This window comes from Astyanax mexicanus, chromosome 12 (assembly GCF_023375975.1).
Source record: "Astyanax mexicanus isolate ESR-SI-001 chromosome 12, AstMex3_surface, whole genome shotgun sequence".
NCBI classification, from domain to species: Eukaryota; Metazoa; Chordata; class Actinopteri; order Characiformes; family Acestrorhamphidae; genus Astyanax; species Astyanax mexicanus.
In genome coordinates, this window is record NC_064419.1 from 31974570 (window position 1) to 31991824 (window position 17255).

The following is a 17255-nucleotide window of genomic DNA, read 5'->3' on the forward strand; positions in this document are numbered from 1 at the left end:
TATTTTTATTGAATTTTCCATTAACATTTAATATAAAACTCAGAAGACGAGTGTAGGTTAAGGGGTGAGTATGGATAGTAAAAAAAAAAACTATATTTGGGATGTTCTGTGCACCCTTACTATAAAGAGATCATATAGATCATAGTTTCTCACCTAACTCTATTCTAAATGTCTGTTTACTGATCTCAAACACTGAATTCCACAAGTTTTACACAAACCCAAACCTCAGCTTTGATAACAGGCCATTGCTATTAGCCTTTCAGAAAGTTTTTAGGCCGTCACATGCTTTCTTAAACCATTAAACGATCCACATCAAACCCGTCCCATGGCATCCTTATTACGCAAGCAGAGGAGCGGCTGGCCTTGCTCACTGCAGCCAAAATCAGCTTTGGCAGTCTCAGAAAAATGTTAGTTTAATGACAGCAAATCTGCCGTGACTCAAAGTCAACATGGAGAATGCTTTGAGCAGCATCTGCCGGGAGAAATGAGCGTTACCTTAACCTTCAATCTCATGTCCCTCAAACTGTGAGAGTAATTTATTCCCTTGGCCTTATTCCTCTGAACTCAGTAGTGATCTTTATTAACAGGAGGGAGACAAAATACAGACCAATTTCAGAAAAAATAAAACAATGTAAATGTTGCAACAAATGTATAAAAATGTCTGGTCACATTTTAAAAGACCCTATACATGGAAAACTACCTTTTTTTCTACCTTTTTGTAAACAAATTGTGTGACATTTTTGTACAGGATATACATAAGTTTCTGAATCAGTTTCTCTGATTTTGCTATTTATAGGTATATGTTTAAATAAAATGAACATTGTTCTGCTCCCTGCTCTGCTCCCTGCTCTGCTCTCTACTACTCTGGTCTGCTGCTGTGCTGGTTTGCTGCTGTGCTGCTCTGCTGCTGAAAGCTTGCTTAATCTTCAGCTTCTACACTTTTCTCTGTTTTCTTCTCTTTTACTCTCTTCACACTTACTAATCCACTTTTAGTCTGCTTCCTCTTTGCTCTACACACCTATTAATCCACTCTCAGTCTACTTTTATAGACTTTTTCCTCAGGTTTGCTGGATTAGCTGTTTGCTGCTGCAGTTTGTTTGTGTAAGTTTCTAATTTCAACTGAAACAAGGTGAGTGCTTTTTTTCTCCATGGCTTCTGCTCAGGTTTACACCTGTTTAGAGTGTGGCATGTATAGCTTAGATCCCTTATCCACCGATACTGGTAACAATAGTGGTATTTGTACTAAGTGTGAGATAGTTAGCTCCTTGGTGGATAAGGTGAATAAGTTAGAGCTGCACGTCCGGGGTTTAATAAGGGATAGACAGCAGGATTCACTGTTAGCAGCCCCGGGTGTCTCAGGGAGAGTTAGTACCCCCTCGACTCCGGCCTTAGAGCCCTCACAGCGGGGCAAATGGGTAACGTCTCGGCGGCATAGTCGAAAGGCTAAGGCTAATGCTACCGCAAAGGCCACAGCCAGCCCACCTGAACACCACGCTCCCCCAGTTCACGTGTCAAACAGGTTTGCCCCGCTCAGTGAAGCACCAACTGAGGAGCCTGTTAAAGGTACTCTGGTGATAGGAGACTCTATCGTCCGACACGTGAAATTAGCTACTCCTTTAGGGGCACCAGCGGCAACAGTTACTTGTTTACCGGGAGCCAGAGCACCGGACATTAGTGGCAACCTTAGGTTAGGGAATAGGAGATATTCGAGGGTAGTAATTCATGTAGGGGCCAATGATATTCGTCTGCGGCAGTCTGAAGTAACTAAGGCTAATATTAAAGAGGTGATTAAACAGGCCCAGACGCTGTCCGAGGAGGTAATCTGCTCTGGCCCCATCCCAATGAGGCGTGGTGATGAAGCTTACAGCAGGCTTTCTTCGCTGAACCGCTGGATGTCCAAGTGGTGTGCAGAAAATCATGTGGGCTTTATAGATAACTGGCTACACTTTGAGGGCAAGCCTGGTCTTTTAGGTAGGGATGGTGTCCACCCCACGCGGGAGGGTGCTGCCTTACTTTCATGCAGCATAGCTCATAGTCTTTTAGTTAGTCGGCAGAGTAGTATTAGAAGCTGCTGACAATCCAGAGCCGGGACCAGGCCGCAGACAGAGAGGCTTAACCGACCGTCTGCGAGCTGCAAAGAGACGTTACCTAGATACCAATGTATTCAGACTGTGTCTGTCCCCCGAGTCAAACAAAAACATCAAAAAACTAAAACAGTAAATCTAAATAACTTAACTTATATTAAACAATCATATCCAGACTGTAGTACTAACATTTCAAACCTAAAGATTGGTTTACTTAATATTAGATCTCTAAATTCAAAAGCAGTTCTAGTAAATGAAATGATAACTGATCAGAAATTCGATGTTCTGTGTCTGACAGAAACCTGGATTAGGCCAAATGAATATGTAGCATTAAATGAAGCCACCCCTGCAGGCTATAATTATATACACAATCCGAGATTGTCCGGTAGAGGAGGTGGGGTCTGCATACTTTTCCAAAGTACCTTAGTTAGCAATCAGAAACACTATGAAAATTTTACTTCTTTTGAGCTTCTTTACACCAGTATAATTAATCCAGTTACAAAAAAGAATGCATTTTCTTTAATTAACATCTACAGACCACCAGGGCCCTATTTAGAATTTTTAAAAGAATTTAGTGATTTTGTCACAGACTTAGCAGTAAGTAATGATAAAGTGATTATAGTTGGAGACTTCAACATTCATTTCGAAAAATTGGATGATCCATTAAAAAAGGCATTCACATCGATTTTAGACTCAGTTGGTATTATTCAAAATATAACAGGACCTACTCATTACTGTAATCATACTCTGGATTTAGTTTTGACCCTGGGTGTGAGCATAGATAACCCGAATATTCGTTCTCAAACCTCCGCAATTTCAGATCATTACCTTATTTCATTTAAATTACATCTTAGTCATAATATACGTACATCCCCTAGCTACTCTGTAAAACGTTCAATTACGCCTTTTACAGCCCAACAATTTACAGATAAGCTTCCAGACTTATCAACTCTAATGTACTCTCCTGTAGACCCAGTAGAACTAGACAAACTAACCGAAGGTTTAGAAAATACCTTTCGCTCTACCTTAGATGTTGTAGCACCCCTTAAACACAAAATAGAGAGACAGAAAAAGCTCGCAACGTGGTACAATGATCAAACTCGTACCTTAAAGCAGTTAGTACGAAATTTAGAGCGTAAATATCGATCAACTAAACTGGAAGTGTTTCACTCTGCGTGGAAAGACAGTCTTGTTAAATATAGAAAAGAACTTAATAAAGCCCGCTCAGCATATCTGGCCTCACAGATCGAGATAAATAAAAATAATCCTAGAGTTCTCTTTAGTGTTATTTCCAAATTAACTAAAAACCAGGCAGGTACTGAACCTCAGATTCCAGCCATTTACACCAGCAATGATTTTATGGACTTCTTTAATAGTAAAATTGAAAACATTCGGGATAAAATTAAACAGATAAATATTACATCCTCTCTATCATCTGGTCTGGCTGATCTAGAACAAAACCCTGTTGCTGAAGTTAGGTTGGAAGTCTTTAACCCACTTCCACAGCTAGAACTAGAGAAAATTATCTCCTCTTCAAACAGCACAACCTGCACACTTGATGCTGTTCCCACAAAATTATTAAAACAGGTACTGCCAGATATAATTAAACCTCTGTTAATGATAGTAAACTCATCGCTCGCCCTGGGCCATGTACCCAAAGCCTTTAAAACAGCTGTAATTAAACCTCTGATCAAGAAACCAAATCTTGATCCTAGTGTACTGTCTAACTATAGACCTATTTCAAACTTACCGTTTATTTCTAAGATTTTAGAAAAAGCTGTAGCCCAACAACTTTGCTCTTACCTGCAAAGAAACCAGATCTATGAAAAATTTCAATCTGGATTTAGGCCTTATCATAGCACTGAGACAGCTTTAGTTAGAATAACAAACGATCTACTTATAGCCGCCGACCAAGGCTGTGTTTCCTTACTCGTACTTCTCGATCTGAGCGCAGCCTTTGATACAATAGATCATACTATCCTTTTAGAAAGACTAGAGAACATGGTCGGTGTAACCGGAACTGCCTTAGCATGGTTTAAATCGTACTTAACCGATCGCTATCAGTTTGTGAGGATAAATGATATGTCTTCCAGTTATACCAAGGTAAGATATGGAATTCCACAAGGCTCTATATTAGGACCGTTATTATTTACATTATATATGCTCCCACTGGGCAAAGTTATTAGAAAACACAATGTGAATTTTCATTGTTATGCGGATGACACGCAGCTCTTCATATCAGCCAAACCTGATGACAGAGTGAGATTAAAGAAAATCGAGGATTGTGTAGAAGATGTAAAATCATGGATGTCGCACAACTTCCTCCTATTAAATAGTGATAAAACAGAAGTTCTCCTATTAGGCCCCAAAGCTGCTAGAAATAAATTATCAGACTTAATGCTAAATCTGGCTGACTTCTCAGCCACCCCTGGTTCAGCAGCTAAAAACCTTGGAGTTATCATAGATTCAGATCTAGCATTCGATAAACACATATCTAATGTTACTAGAACAGCTTTTCTACACCTCCGTAACATCGCCAAGCTAAGAAATGCCCTATCACTGCATGACGCAGAAAAATTAGTACATGCCTTCATTACCTCAAGGCTAGATTATTGTAATGTGCTACTGTCTGGATGTTCCGGCAGTAACTTAAATAAACTTCAGCTAGTTCAAAATGCTGCAGCCAGGGTCCTTACTAAAACTAGAAAATTTGACCATATTAGTCCAGTACTATCAGCACTGCACTGGCTTCCAGTCAAATTCCGCATAGACTATAAAATTCTCCTGTTAACGTATAAAGCCCTACACGGACTCGCTCCTGAGTATTTACAAGACCTCATCTCCTGTTATGAACCACCGCGATTACTCAGATCTCAGGGTGCTGGTTTATTAGTAGTGCCTAAAATTCAGAGGAGCTCTGCAGGAGGAAGAGCTTTCTCTTATAAAGCGCCTCAACTCTGGAATAATCTCCCCGAATATGTTCGGGACTCAGACACAGTCTCAATCTTTAAGTCTAGACTGAAAACTTACTTGTTTAGTTTAGCTTTTGGTAATTAATGTTTTTCCCTTTAGATAAGGCTGCAGATTCAGGGGTTCATGGACAGAGGAAATTGTGGTAAACTGAGATGCTGGTGCTGTTGTTCTCCCACTGCACACGGTCACTCAGGTTTGTGGACGGTGGAGTGGGTGGATGCTGGTGTTTCAGGGTGCCTCCATGTCTATGTTACCTTCTGGCTCTCTGCCTTTAGTTAGGCTGTTTTATTCAGTTCTGCCGGAGTCATTTGCCACACTCTGATAATGTTTTAATATTCTCAGTTTTGCATAAATCCAGTCAAAACTAATTCCATCTCTCTGCCTTCCTCCGAGTTACTGACTGCCCACCTGTCTGACCCGATACCGATGTTGGACCCTCAGGCTCTCGCGTCTCCTGTCCGGCCAGACTGATGGAAGTTTCTGAAGTCAGCTCTTCTCCACCACCACCACAGATCAGCTGCTCATCGACCATCTTACTCTCCACTACAGATTACATCCAAGCCATTAGTGGCGCTATTACACTCCTGAGTACATAAAACCTATATAGATGTATAAAAGACTTTTTAAATTTCTATTTAAAAGCCGTTTGACCAGTGGTAGGATGGTCCCCCCTTTAATGTGAGTCTTGGTCCTCCCAAGGTTTCTTCCTCCTCCTGCAGCTCTGAGGGAGTTTTTCCTTGCCTCCGCGCTCACTGGGGGTTCTGTATTCTGTATTTTCTATGTGTAATGTTTTGCCTGATTCTTTGTCCTGTAATCATGTTTCTGTAAAGCTGCTTTGTGCCAACACCTGTTGTAAAAAGCGCTATACAAATAAATTTGATTTGATTTGATTTGATTTATTTTATTCTATAAACTATGGACATTTCTCCCAATTACCAAATAAAATAGGCATTTAGTTCAGAAATCAATATTTGGTAGAATAATCCTGTTTTTTAATCACAGTTTTCATGCATCTTGGCATGTTCTCCTCCACCAGTCTTACACACTGCTTTTGGATAGCGAAGTTTGAATTTGGTCAAATCAAAGTAACTCATCAGTTTTAAGTGGTCTGTATATTTATTTGCTTTTATAACACACAGAGACAAAGAAGCCACACACTCCTGTTCAGGCCAGCACAGGTTTTATTCAGAAGGACTTTGACAGGTTTGGCTTCACATGCAATCAGCGTAGTACAACACCTCTCTCTTAAAATCATGTGTGCGTATGTGTGTATGTGTGCGCGTGAGTGTTTGTGTGTCACGGACACAGACGATGACAGAGAAGTGACACACAAAGTGCAAACCTTAACATGGGCCCTACCTGGACTACACCGCTAAAAAGGAGGCACTTCATTGGATTTTTCAGAATGTAGCTAAAACTCTTGTAATGACAATAAAAAAAAGAAAAAGAAAAGAAAGAAATTCTGTGGATCCAATTGGAGGCTCGTCTTCCGGGTGGGAAACCAATCCGCTCTCACAGCGAGATTACCGCAGTCACCCATTCCCTTTAAGTTTGGTCGTTGTTGAAAAGGCAATGTCCCTTTAATGCAGCATAACAGCTATGTCACCACAAAGTCAGTTGTCATATCGCGTCATGGAGAACATACATCGTTTATACATAGAGTCTACACACTTAATGCACTGAAATTGCTCCAAATATTCATGCTCCTAATAAGGACATTGGGGTTGGGGAGGGGGAATGGGGGGTCATTTTTATTTGTATTGAGAATACAAAAACAAACAGCAAAGAAGTTTCGATATCAAGTGTCGTCGCTAGGCCCTCGCCGTGATATGGAGAGAGTTAATGATCAATAAAGTCATCAATGCTCTGTCCTAAACGCTCTGGAAACAGCTGCTGCAGCCTCTACGAAAACAGCAACACCAAACACGGCAGCCTAGTTGGTTGATGCATCACAATTTGATGGTATTGGATCTACAAATGTCAAAGTCTTTCTCGAATCTAATAGGCCTACACAACACAAGGCAGTAATGGTGAGGGAAAGATCCCTGTAACATTGTGAAATCCCCTGGAACTTCCAAATAGGCCTCTGAAGACGTGCGTCACGCCCATATTAGGAACTCCAAGCTTAGGCCACTTTTTTCTATGGAGTAAAAATAAACAGCATACATGTACAATAGTGTATATGTATACTGATTTGCCTACCTTATGAATCCATAAATTAAAGGATTTAGAGACACGTTTTATAGGATTACAAATTCTAGCTTTTGGAACGTATGTTTACCACAGGGTACAGAGGAAAAAAAAAAGAGCTTTAACTGCTTAGAGTTGCTAATATGTCTGAATACAGAATGGTGACACATGCTAAAGGGTCTAAATACACACCGCAACTTGGGGAAGAACGTTATTAAAATAAGGACTAACAATTCCTTATGTTAAAAATAAAAATAATAAATCACTTTAAATTCTACCATCACACATTATAACCCCATTTTGTGGCACAACACAGACTCTCACCACTGCTAACAGCTACGTGACAATTCTGTACACACACAGCAGCCACTCTCTCACACTCCACTCAGGTCCCGTCATCTCGGAGTCTGTCCAGTGTTTGAAAAACCTTAACTAAGCTGTATTTTCATATTTTCAGAATACAATAACATAATTGGACCAGTCATGAGCGTACAACTCCCAAACACCTAGCCAGTTAGCATGGGCTAATTGTGTGTTAATCTCTTCACCAACAAAGGCCAAAATCTGGACCCTAAAAAAATTTCCATGACAAATACTACATATATATCCTTGTAGGGGATGATCATGTCTTAATATAGATTTAAAGTTAATATAGATTACAAATGTCTGAGTTAATGGCACAACCGATTAGCTTGCTAATCAAGAATAAATATGGCACTTAAAAACACCCTCCTCAATAATAACCCCCCTCAAAAGCCTGATTTGTCTAAAAAGATGCACAAATGGATTTTTTTTGTTTGTTTTTTTGGTGTATGAAGGCAAAATGCAGGCTTTTAATCTCAAAACATGATCAGTTAGCTAGCTTGAGACACTGTGAGCAGATGCTATTTACCACCCTGGCTAATGCCACAAAGCTAACACCAGTAATCTTTTCAGTAACATTGAACAATTTACCCAGTCTTTAAAGGGTAGTTTAACATTTCTATTTCTTCTTTCCCCCTCTATTTTACATAGCTATGTGACAACAAGCATCTAAATTGTGGGTTCCTCAAATTTTCCAGTTACTCTTTAAGGCCTGTACAGCTGAGGTTCAGTCTAAATCCTCGATATTACAATACACCTAAAAGAGCACACTTACCAGCCACCGCTGGAGTTACACTAATTCGATGAGCTTTGTGGAATCTTTCTTCAGTGTTAATGCTGTGTAATGACATCAGTATGGAGAAATGGAGGAATGAGCAGGTTCTGAGGTATGCTGGTTACGGTGAACCTGGTTTACTGCGCTGCTGAATGTAAACACTCTGAAAAAGGACTCGATTCAAGCAAGACTGTGGCATTTGGAGTTCAGAAACATCCAATACTGGAAGGAAAGTGTCAACCCAAACTCTATTCACAGCATCTGTTGTGTACATTAAACTGCTATAAACACCTAATTTTATTCAGAATAGAGCAGCAAATTGTTATCCATAAACACTGCATTTGTTATGTAATTAATTCTATTATGAATTCGTTTTCATTTTTTTTTTAGACTAAGAGTTGTCAACCTTATCTGCTACACTCTATATAGACTATTGAAAAGTATTGGAAAATCTGTTCTTTTTTAGTTTTGTCTATTTGTCTTTATACTAAAATATTTTCTGTGGCAGCGGACAGTACAACACAGATGCAGTAAATTAAGCTTAGGTTGAAAAACACTAGGGTACTCCTTTAACTTTACATTTGGCAACTGTTTTATGGGTGGAGATGGGGTGATGAGGCGGTCATGATGTTGCTGTGTATTTGAATGGTGATGGATGAATTTAATTAAGATGAACACACATTAACCAGTCAGTATCGAGCAGTGTAATACCGCCTCTTATGACACTCAAACTGACTGATTTCTTCACTTATTGGTAATTAAGAATTAAGAAAAAATGAAAAAATAATGATTGGTCAGTTCTGCTCTAATACAGTCCTATGTTTTAGCCTGCTGCAGATTGTGGCACATGTACTGACCATTCAGGTCCCTCTGTTAGCAACTACCCAGGCAGCACAGAGAGAATATTATGAGTTGTAAAGAGTAGTGAGGATTGTCCACAGGTGATGCACAGCACGGCTCCTGTATACTGAATTTGTAAATTATTTTAAAGAGTGGTGCCCCCCCACGCACTGGTTGGGGTAACAGAACTGATGAGATGAGTACAGTGGAGTTAGATCCCTGATTGATTTTTATTGTGCTGTGTTGGTGCGTAGCTGCTGGTTTAGGGCCCACCCACTGCTGATAAGACCACACCTCCCACTGTTCTGTCTCCGCTTATGGCCCCTCACTCATTTTCAATGCCCTTGTACTGTACATAGGAAGTGATGTTGAAATGTCCTGCTGTAACATGTAACACTTCCAGTGGAAAGCCTATGCTATATCCCATATCTTCACTTCTGTCATTAAGATGTGGATGACCTTGTCTGCTAAAGATTGGACAACACCTCTTCTCAATCAAGCATCCCTTTCAGATTTCACTCATTACTTACTAGCAAACACTGGCAATGCTCTTACCTTCTTCCTTCCTGAACGAAGAATCCAGCTTTAATAACCACATGAGCTGCTCACAATCAAGCATCCAGCTTCCACTCATTATTAGCAAAACAGGCAATGTTATGTATCCACACTTCACTGATAACTAGGTAGATATATTAGAGCTGTACTGGGACACATCCAATTTTTACCGATTCCTAAAAACACTGGAGCTGTTAGCCACCATAGCTGCTTAGCTGAATCAAGTATTCAGATTTCACTGGAAACTAGCATTATCTTAATTTGCACCAATGGTGTCCTATTTAGCCTTTCTGGATCAAGCATCCATCTTTCACTGATTGTAATAAACATTGGTGCTGTTATCCAGCTTAGCTTCTCTGAATCAAGTACTCAGATTTCACTCATAATAACTAGCAACACTGGCAATGTTATCCACTGTAGTTCTTCTGGATTACTATAATACTAGAGAAAATAGCGCTGTTAGCCACCTTATAGCTTCTGGATCAAATATCCAGCCTTCACTGATTGCAGAAACATTGGTGCTGTTAGCCACTTTAGCTTCTCAGGATCAAGTATTCAGATTTTACTAATAACTAGCGAATGATTAGTGCCGTTAGCCGCCTCAGCTTTTCAGGATCAAGTATGCATCTTTCACTAAAAACTAGAAATATTAGCACAGCTAGCCACCTTGGATTTCCTAGATCAAGTATCCCTTTATGGATGACTGAAAGACAGCGACTACCCCAAGCTCTGGTCATCCTTGTGCTTGTTTTTATTTTTCCTTCCTTTTTTTTTTTAGGCCTAACCTCACTCTCCAGAACAAAATATGGCAACCGAATACTCAAATACATATCTGATCTTTGGCCTGAGTGTATGCAAGGCAATGCACATTTTGGGTTTGAGGTTGGAGGTGTTTTGTGTTGTTGAGTTGGAACTGCAGTGGGAGAGAAGGTATAGACAGGGTTTAAAGAGAGGGATGAAGAAGAAAGAGGAAGAGGAGGAAGAAGAGGAGGAGGAGGAGAAGGGAGAGAGTGAGTGCCTGTGTTAGTGAGTGTGTAGAGTGTCTTCAGTTCATGTTAACACTTTTTCCCTCCCAAACGGAAGGGCTGGGAAAAAAGCCCCCTTCCCATTCCCTGTGGAGGCCTCTCTTTTTTCAGTAAAATCCCCTGAATAATAAGAGTTTAATATTCCGTCATTGTCAGTGGCTCTTTTTATTTTCTGGTCCAGCAATCCTGAGGGAGCATGAGGTGAGGGGTAAAAGTTCGCCTTTCGTAAAAAAAAAAAAATTACAGGAAAAAGAAAAAGAGGTCTCTTTCGTCTCAAAAGCAGAGTTGTTTCGTCTCCTGCCCTCCAGCGTGCCGCGAATGGTTAGTGTTGGCGGCCTAGACCAGGACATAAAAACAAATCCTCTTCCATGCTGTAAAGACCAGCCTGTGCAGGACAGGAGGAGTTTCTCTCTGTTAATTTTTTTCCACTCTTTCTCTTTATATCACTCGTTCTATCTTGTTCCCTGTAGTCCCGCAGGCATCTGTCCACTAGGGGGCAGAGTTTGACACTGAGTCAACAGAGTTGACGCTGGAAGACGAGACTCGGCTGTGAGCGATGGCCGCCTCTGGATGCTGCAAAGAGAATAAGGGAACGAAAAAGACAAAGCAGAGAAGAAGTGTTATTTTCAGGGTTTGATTTTCAACATGTTTCTCAAATCCTGTGTTATTGCCCTCTTCCACCAAAAAAATATATATTAAATTACACACTTTTCCTTGTTTTTGGAAGCCTGAGGGTTAAGCCTTTTTGGTTTTGCACTGGAGCGCTGTCTAAATGATTAAATATAAAACTTGTCAGAAAACACATGATTAAGTATATTAGATATAAGTATATTATAACTGAGATTACTGTATGATTTGGAAATAATGATAATTGTTGTACATAATGCTTTATTCCCCGCCACTTACATTAGCCTTGTAGCTCCAGTAATACACTGAACAAGCTAACTTTTTAACCAATACATCTTATCTACATTTGGGCTCAGAGGAGAAAGTGTAAATTTGATTTTAAAATTTTAAAGCTTGTGAATTCCCCCTTTCACACTTGCAGCATACTGCTGGGTCTCGCACAATTATATGGATCAAGAACATTTACAGAAAAGCAAAATGGGATTTGAATGGAAATGGGCTGCTTTTTGGGTTTGGAACCATTTTACTTGTATTTTATCCATTATAGGGATATTTGGATAGTCTACAGTAAAAATATTTGGTCTTTTATATACAGCTCTGGAAAAAAAAGAACACTTAAAAATTATTATTATTTCTTTGATTTTACCAAATTGAAAACCTCTGGAATATAATCAAGAGGAAGTTCGATGATCACAAGCCATCAAACCAAGCTAAACAGCTTAATTCTTTTGTCACCAGGAGTGGCATAAAGTTATCCAAAAGCAGAGTGTAAGACTGGTGGAGGAGAACATGCCAAGATGCATGAAAACTGTGATTAAAAAACTTTATGAATATGAACTTGTTTTCTTTGCATTATTTGAGGTCTAAATTTAAGCTCTGCATCTTTTCTGTCATTTCAGCCATTTCCCTTTTTCTGCAAATAAATGCTCTAAAAGACTATTTTTATTTGGACTTTGGAAAAAATATTGTCTATAGTTTATATGATTAAACAACAATGTTGATTTTACCTATAAATAGCAAAATCAGAGAAACTGATTCAGAAACTGGAGCGGTGTCTTAATTTTTTACACCGCAAAGAAAGACAAAAGTATTTTTTACTTCTACTTCTACTACTAAATATGACAGTAACAGTCTCTACTCTCCAGGGAAGGTGATAGAATAGAATGTTGGGCATTGCTTTGAGCATTTGCTTGCATTCAGCGACAAAAGCATTAGTGAGGTTAGGATGCTGGATGATCACACCACCCATCATTCCAAAGGAAAAGGTTTCAATGCTCCACAGCTAAATGCCCATATGTTCCTGTTTCTCTGTTCTCCTATTGTCCAATAACAATGGTCTACAGGGACTAGACAGGCTATGTGCCTGCATTTGCACATTTATGTGAGCAGTAGTTGCAACTTACTGCATAACTTACTTACAGGACACATAAGAATGTGGAATCCTTGTAGGTTTTATAATAAAGACACAGCAGTTATTTTTGCATTATGCAGTATAGGCAAAACATATCCATTAAATTTAATGTGGGATTAAAGAGATGGACCACTTATAATGAGTTTGACTTTAATGTAAGTGAAAGAAGCAAGAAGTGATCAGGTAAAAGCGTGAATAAGCGCACTGCTCTTGTTAAGGCTGGAGGGGTGGGTGGTGGTGTGTGGAGTGAAGGAGGGGTGTCCTGAGTGGGTGTTTGACCTGGTCTGTAGTTAACTATTGTGTTCTCTGGCCTGTTCCTCTGTGGGGGAGGAGGAGATCCTCACATGTCTCCTAAAGATCCTGTCCAGCAGGCTGCGCCGCGGTGGCTCCGGCGGCTGCGTCCAGTCCAGGTCAGGGGGTCGCGACCCCTGAGGCCCAAACACGTTAAGGTCACTAAAGCATTCTGTCTCTATCATCTGTGGAGAGAGGGAGGGGAAAAAATTGTAAATTTTAAATTATCAATAAGTCACTAACTATGCATACATCAGTCTATCTATCGGTCTACCAATAGGTTAATCTTCTGCTTGTCCGTCTCCACATCTATTTATCCATCCTTGTCTGTCTGTCTCTCCATGTATCCACCCATCTTTCAGTGTCTCTCTCACCATTCATATATTCTTCATTCTGTCTCTCTGTCCATCTATATATTCTTTAATCTATCTGTCTCTCTTAATCTAGGTATTCATCATTCTGTCTCTCTCCATCTACATTGTTCATTATATCTGTCTCTCTCCATCTATATATTCTTCATTCTGTCTCTCTCTCCATCTATATATTCTTCAATCTCTCAGTCTCTTTTACCATCTGTTTATTCTTAGTTCTGTCAGTCTCTATGCATCTATATATTATTCAATCTGTCAGTCTCTCTCCATCTATACATTCTTAATTTTGTCTCTTTCCATCTATATATTCTTAATCCATCCATCCATCATCATTTAGTCTGTCTGTCTTCCCATTCAACCCTTCATCCTTCTATCTGAGCCTGTCCCCATTCATTTCTGTCCAATCACATGTCTTTCTATCCATCCTTCAATTCTTCTGTCTTTCTTGATCCATCCATTTTCCATCTATCTATCTAACCACCTGTGTATCTCTCCGAAGATATATCCAACTGAGCGTCTGCCCATACTACATACTGTCTGCCCATCTCTCCATCCAACCTTCTATCTGTCGAGCCGGGTTGTGTGTGTCTGTGTGAGTGTGATCACGTCTCAGAATCAAAAGCTTGTTTACAGATCTTTCCTCAACAGGAAACAGACAACAAAGTTGAACTAACTGGATCCAGTCCTCTGAGTTTTCCTCTGTTGTTCCACTTCTCTTACTCCCTGTCTCTCTCTCCCTCTCTCCTGCTGCTGAATTCAGCTCCCAGCAACACAACCACTCTGCACTGTAAACAGCGCTATTGAAGAGCACAGTGTAGATACTGTGGAATTTACTGTTATTTCTCTGTGACCCCATAAAGCTGATAAAACAGGTACACAAAGCAGCACCCTACCTACAGTCTTACATTATTACATACAGCTCACTTAAAATGCACATAATATTCATGAATTTAGCTATGTAAGTGTTTAGTGAAAGAACTGTTTCTTCACATTCACATCTCTTTTACAATAAAGAGTGTGTACTGCACAAAACACTTACTATTCTTATTATTTTATTAATGTACTTTATATACATAATTAAGCTCAATAAAAGTCAGGGGAGGTCAGTATGTAATGTATTTTATCCCATTTTCTCCTAATTTACACAGCCCAAACCAGTAATTAGGACTCCCCTTATCACTATGGTGCCCCAACCCCAGGGGTGGTAAAGACTAGCACATGCCTCCTCCGATACATGGGAAGTCAGCCACCACCTGTTTTGGAACTGCTGCTGATGCAGCATTGCCGAGTAGCATCACAACGCACTCGATGGAAAGTGCAGCGACTCGGTTCCGATACAACAGCTCACAGATGCCTTGTGCGACATCACCCTTTGGAGTGATGTGGGGAGAGAGCGCCGAATTCGAACCAGCGAAATATGTAAATTGATCAACAAGTGTTATCTTGTGGGATGGATTGGGACCACCCACACCTGTGTAAGTTGTGAGGTGTTATCTTGTAAATGTGGTTCAGCACTGTTCAGCAAGTGTGTTCATGGCAATGCAAAGTGAATTGTAAGAGTTCGAGCAAGGCCTGAAATTGGGTGCACAATGGATAGAATAGGTATTTAAGATACCTTCCAACGGGGCAGTGTATGATCCATTGTCACACGTGTACCAGGAATACATCAATCAAGGAGGCATTACCACCCAGAGTGGACAGCACAATGGGTGGTAATGTTTGTGACTGGGGGCATCTGGCTAGAATTACCCTCGCAAAAGGACTTGAAGGCACACACACATTCTGCAGAGCAGTATAGTGTTTTTTTAGCTTCCATAAGAAAAGTCATGGGATATAATGATAAAATGTCCAGTCCCATGACATTTGGCATGTCAGGGTATCTCCAAAATGCAAGCTTTATAGCAAAAAAGAAAATTGTATACCAAGACAATCTGGAGCATTTCTATTGGTCTATTCATCACACAATGACCATTTAATGACCATTAGCAACATCTGTTGCACTGCTCCGTTTACAGATAGATCTTTACCTTGTATAATAAGTTTTTTATAGCCTTATATATTTCTATTCTTCTGTGTTTTAATTTATGTTTAGTATGTTTCTTACTGTATTATGTTGTTGCTGCTGGATGCCTACATTTCCTTCGGGATAAATAAAGTATCTATCTATCTACAACTTTAAAACACTGCAAGAAAAACTGCCACCCATCTTCACCTTTAGTGAAAGCATTCAGTCATAACATTATGAAAAAGAGTTTTACACACAACTATATCAGCACACACCTCATTCTGCCATGGGATGGAGACGCTGCCAGTGGCAAACTTGGAGTAGAAGTCATTGTCTGTTTGGTCCAGGTTAACGCCCTTAACAGTGGAAAACTGTTCAATGTCCAGAACGTCTTTACAGTAGACTGCCCTGGGCTGCAGAACACACAAACACACACACAAAAAAGATTAGATTTAATATTCTCAGCTTATATGATCAAATCAACTTTACTAAAAACAATAAGTGGTCTGATGTAGCCTCTCACATCAGGCACGAAGGAAGGTTCCAGAATGCCGGCCTCTAGTCTCTTGAAGTTGATGTTTTTGAAGAAGGGATGGGCTTTGACCTCTGCACCTCCTTCAGCCTGGCAGCCTAGCCTCTGCTTGGGGTCTTTGGCTAAGAGCTGCTCACACACACAAACACACACACACACACACACACACACACACACACACACACACACACACACACACACACACACACACACACACACACACACACACACACACACACACACACACACACACACACACACACACACACACACACACACACACACACACACACACACACACACACGTACGCATTAGCAACAGTCTTACTAGAAGGTAGCAGTGCATTGATTTTGAATTTGAATTTGCCAGTAAAATGAATAAAAACAATGATTATTTTCATTCATGTTTTACACATATTGTAATTGGCAATTTGGATTAACATGTAGCATACAGCAAAAATGTGAACAGTGTATTGCTTTATCTGTACTAAATGTATAGATTTTTTGGAGCAATGGTATACCAGTGAATCACAGTACACTCCCATAACCAATTCTCACATAAAGCTGCATAAATTACATTTAAACTGACTTCCTTAAACCTTTAAATATCCACAAACATGTTTTTGTAATTATTCTATGGCATCACTCAAATAACCCTTGTAATACCTTGATTAGTAGCAGTGTATAAGCAGTGTGTGTGTGTTTGCACTCACCATCCTGCAGATGGCTTTGGTGTCTTCTGTAAACTTGTCGCTGTACTCCTCCTCCTCCTCCTGCACTCGTTTCTCCACCTCCTCCCTCTTCACTCGCTCTTTGCGGGCGCGAAAGGGCGAGCGTCCAGCGGTCATCTCATAGATCAAACAGCCCAAACCCCACCAATCAGGACTCATACTGTAGCGCTCGTTATTGATCACCTCGGGAGCTGTCAGCCAATCGGCGCAGAAACACGTCAGTTAGAACTCACAAGTTTAAACATCAAGCAAAAACAAACAAAGCTGAAGTTTAATATTAAAAGACACTTTGATGTATTTTACATAAACTTTTATATAAGTCATTTAACTAATCAAAATAAAAAAAATAACAGCAGAATAACAATTAGAACTAGAATAATCCAATCAATACATATTTTTTAAAGAAGCAGAACATAGGTCCATCATGAAGCTGATTAAGGTAACCTATGATTAAAGTAGTGAATAATGATTAAATTTGAATA

At 39.9% G+C, this 17255-nt stretch overlaps 1 protein-coding gene and 1 long non-coding RNA gene across 3 annotated transcripts in view; one reads left to right on the forward strand and one right to left on the reverse strand.

Annotated features, from left to right (window-relative positions):
* The first annotated feature begins 818 nt into the window (after positions 1-818).
* On the forward strand, positions 819-5947 carry LOC125806077 (uncharacterized). The gene is made up of 2 exons (XR_007441401.1): positions 819-1129; positions 5499-5947. It is a non-coding gene; the product is annotated as an uncharacterized LOC125806077 (long non-coding RNA).
* A 273-nt stretch (positions 5948-6220) lies between these two features.
* grk5l (G protein-coupled receptor kinase 5 like) overlaps positions 6221-17255 on the reverse strand; it is an 84845-nt gene continuing 73810 nt past the window's right edge. Inside the window, exons 12-16 of one of the 2 annotated variants that reach the window (XM_007247104.4) lie at positions 16756-16964; positions 16034-16171; positions 15786-15923; positions 13188-13319; positions 6221-11378 (exon numbers count right to left, since the gene is read on the reverse strand). In XM_007247104.4, coding sequence (XP_007247166.2) covers positions 11295-11378; positions 13188-13319; positions 15786-15923; positions 16034-16171; positions 16756-16964 — 701 coding nt within the window. In that variant the 3' untranslated portion in view covers positions 6221-11294. Of the gene's footprint in view, positions 11379-13122; positions 13320-15785; positions 15924-16033; positions 16172-16755; positions 16965-17255 lie in introns of both variants that reach the window. The other variant, XM_007247105.4, reaches the window with a different exon arrangement.